We start from the raw sequence: 2,510 nt of genomic DNA on the forward strand, positions 1-2,510 counted from the left end.
CATTTAAAATTAAAATGTAAGTATATGAAGTGAATAATAAGCCACAAATAAAATGATTTGCAGTTTATCATAACTTGAATTTTATGTAAAAGATATCATTAAGAAAACAAAGCAAGCCAGGCAGTGGTTGCTCATGTCTTTAATTTCAGCACTTGGGAGGCAGAGGCAGGCAGATCTCAGTGAGTCTGAGGACAACCTGGTCTACAAAGAGAGTTCCAGGACAGCCAAGACTGTTACACAGACAAACTCTGTCTCAAAAAGCAAAAAGCAAGCAAGCAAGCAAATCATAAAATTAGACAAATAGTATGTATGTTTGACAGATAACCTAGACTCAGAGCAAATAGACAAAACAGATAATACTAAGCAAGAATCTCTAAATATGGGCAAAAGACCAAAGTTTTTATAAGAGGAATATTCATGAATTGTCAACATGAGAGAATTTGTTTAACATAATTGGTTACAAGAAAAACTCAACTCAATGCTACAGTGAATTTTTTTTAGTTTATACTCACTGGAGTGGTTAAAAAAATAATGACACTATCAAAGATGGGTAGGAGAGGGACAACTGGGAACTGCTTGACATCATTGATGAGACTGTGACACGGTACAACTACACTGAGCAAAGCCATCCAGCAAGTTCTGTTAAATACACACCTCCCCTCTTCCTAGCAATTGTAGGTTAAGAAATATAGCGGCTTTATTTCCTACCAGCTCAAAGTGGAAAACATCTAGGGGCCCAAGATCAGAGAGTCAAACTGTGGTGGCTTTGCAAACTGTAGTATTTGTCAGCAATAAAAAGGAATTAGCTGGTGGACACAGCAACCTATGGGTGGGAATTATTGTTCTTCTTGGGTCAGGAGCCACATTTCTCCCATTTAATCAGCGTCCTTTGGAAGAGAGGAGAGATGGTAGACAGTGAGATTTCCAAGGAAGCCACTATCAGTTTGGAAGCTGTATCTTCCTGTAGGCAAATCTTCCTGACCATTGTGACCCTATCAGTGAATGATTCCTCCTCCACATATGCGATCTCCACATTAAAATAAGGATTCCATTGAGTGTGGGCTTCTGCCTTCCGTCCTGTTGGAAGCTGGGTCTGGGGTGGGATTGAAGCATCATGACTGGACAGGACCCCTCGTCAGTAGTCGGAACGCTCTGTCTCTGATCTGCTTGGTTTTCATTCCATAGATGATGGGGTTGAGCATGGGTGGCACAACCAGGTAGAGGTCAGCCAGGAGGATGTGGACATGCCTGGGCACATGCTGACCAAAGCGCTGTGTGTAGAATGAGAAGAGCCCTGGCGTGTAGAAGAGAAGGATGACACCCAGGTGGGAGCCACAAGTGCCAAAGGTCTTAGCTCTGGCCTCTTTGGAGGAGAGGCCCAGCACAGCCCGGAGGATGAGTGCATAGGATATGACAATACAAATGGAGTCAGTTCCTACTACTAGTGTGGCTGCTGTGATGCCATATATATTGTTTGGTTGTGTGCCGCCACAAGCCAGCTTCACCACAGCCATGTGCTCACAGTAGGAGTGTGCCACCACTCGGCCACAGTAGCTCAGCCTTGCCAGTAGGCAAGTAAGTGGGGTCATGAGCCCCAAGCCACGAAGCAGAGCAATAGCCCCTAACTTGCTCACTGACTCTAGGGACAGCAATGACCCATAGTGCAGCGGCCGACAGATGGCCAAGTAGCGGTCAAAGGCCATTGATAGCAAGATCCCAGACTCTACAGCTGAGAAGCCATGGATAAAGAACATTTGGGCAGCACAGGCCCCAAAGGCAATCTCAGCAGCATTTGCCCAAAAGAGTGCGAGGAGCTTGGGCACAGTGGAGGTGCAGAGCACCAGGTCAATGGTGGACAGCATGCACAGGAACAGGTACATGGGTTGGTGCAGAGATGGCTCAGAGTGCACCACCAGCAGGACCGCCATGTTGCCAAGCACTGCCAGGGCGTACATGGAGCAGAAAGGAAATGCAATCCAGAAGTGGGATGACTCCAGGCCAGGAATTCCCATAAGCAGGAAGGAGCTTGGATTCTGATGGCTGTGGTTTGTGTATTGCATGGTCAGGCAGAAGACCAGCATGTATGGAAGATCTCACTGCTTTGCCCTAAGCTCTATGAAGCCTTAAGAGATAAGATCATCTTTCTGCTCTAGCTGAATGGCAGCAGAAACATTTGAGTTAAGACTATATAAAAGAACATCTGGGATGAGAAGATTTGTAGGGCCCTGGGAAATAACAAAGCAGGAGATGGGTTAGTATCAGCAAGGTTCAAAGGACACCCTTCTCATTTCTGTGTGATTTAATAATGTCTGGTCTGTGGGGCAGGGCGAGGGGGCATGGCTATAGACCCAGCACATGGTAAATTCAGGCTAGAGATGTTTACATGGTTGTCTCTGCCTATGAACCTTTAAAATTCTCTAGTCTATTTTCTTCAAATTCATTGGCTGTGTGACAACACACAGGTGATGTTAGCACAGGGTCAGTTGGAGTGAACGGGAGCTTCAGATATG

At 45.7% G+C, this 2,510-nt stretch overlaps 1 protein-coding gene across 1 annotated transcript; it reads right to left on the reverse strand.

The window, feature by feature from the left end:
- Positions 1-1,112: 1,112 nt before the first annotated feature.
- On the reverse strand, positions 1,113-2,060 carry LOC102000582 (putative olfactory receptor 52P1). The gene has a single exon (XM_005368829.2). The coding sequence runs from the start codon at positions 2,058-2,060 to the stop codon at positions 1,113-1,115; it is 948 nt and encodes a 315-aa protein (XP_005368886.2).
- Between the last annotated feature and the right edge of the window lie 450 nt (positions 2,061-2,510).

Source organism: Microtus ochrogaster, unplaced genomic scaffold, assembly GCF_000317375.1.
Source record: "Microtus ochrogaster isolate Prairie Vole_2 unplaced genomic scaffold, MicOch1.0 UNK41, whole genome shotgun sequence".
Lineage (NCBI taxonomy): Eukaryota > Metazoa > Chordata > Mammalia > Rodentia > Cricetidae > Microtus > Microtus ochrogaster.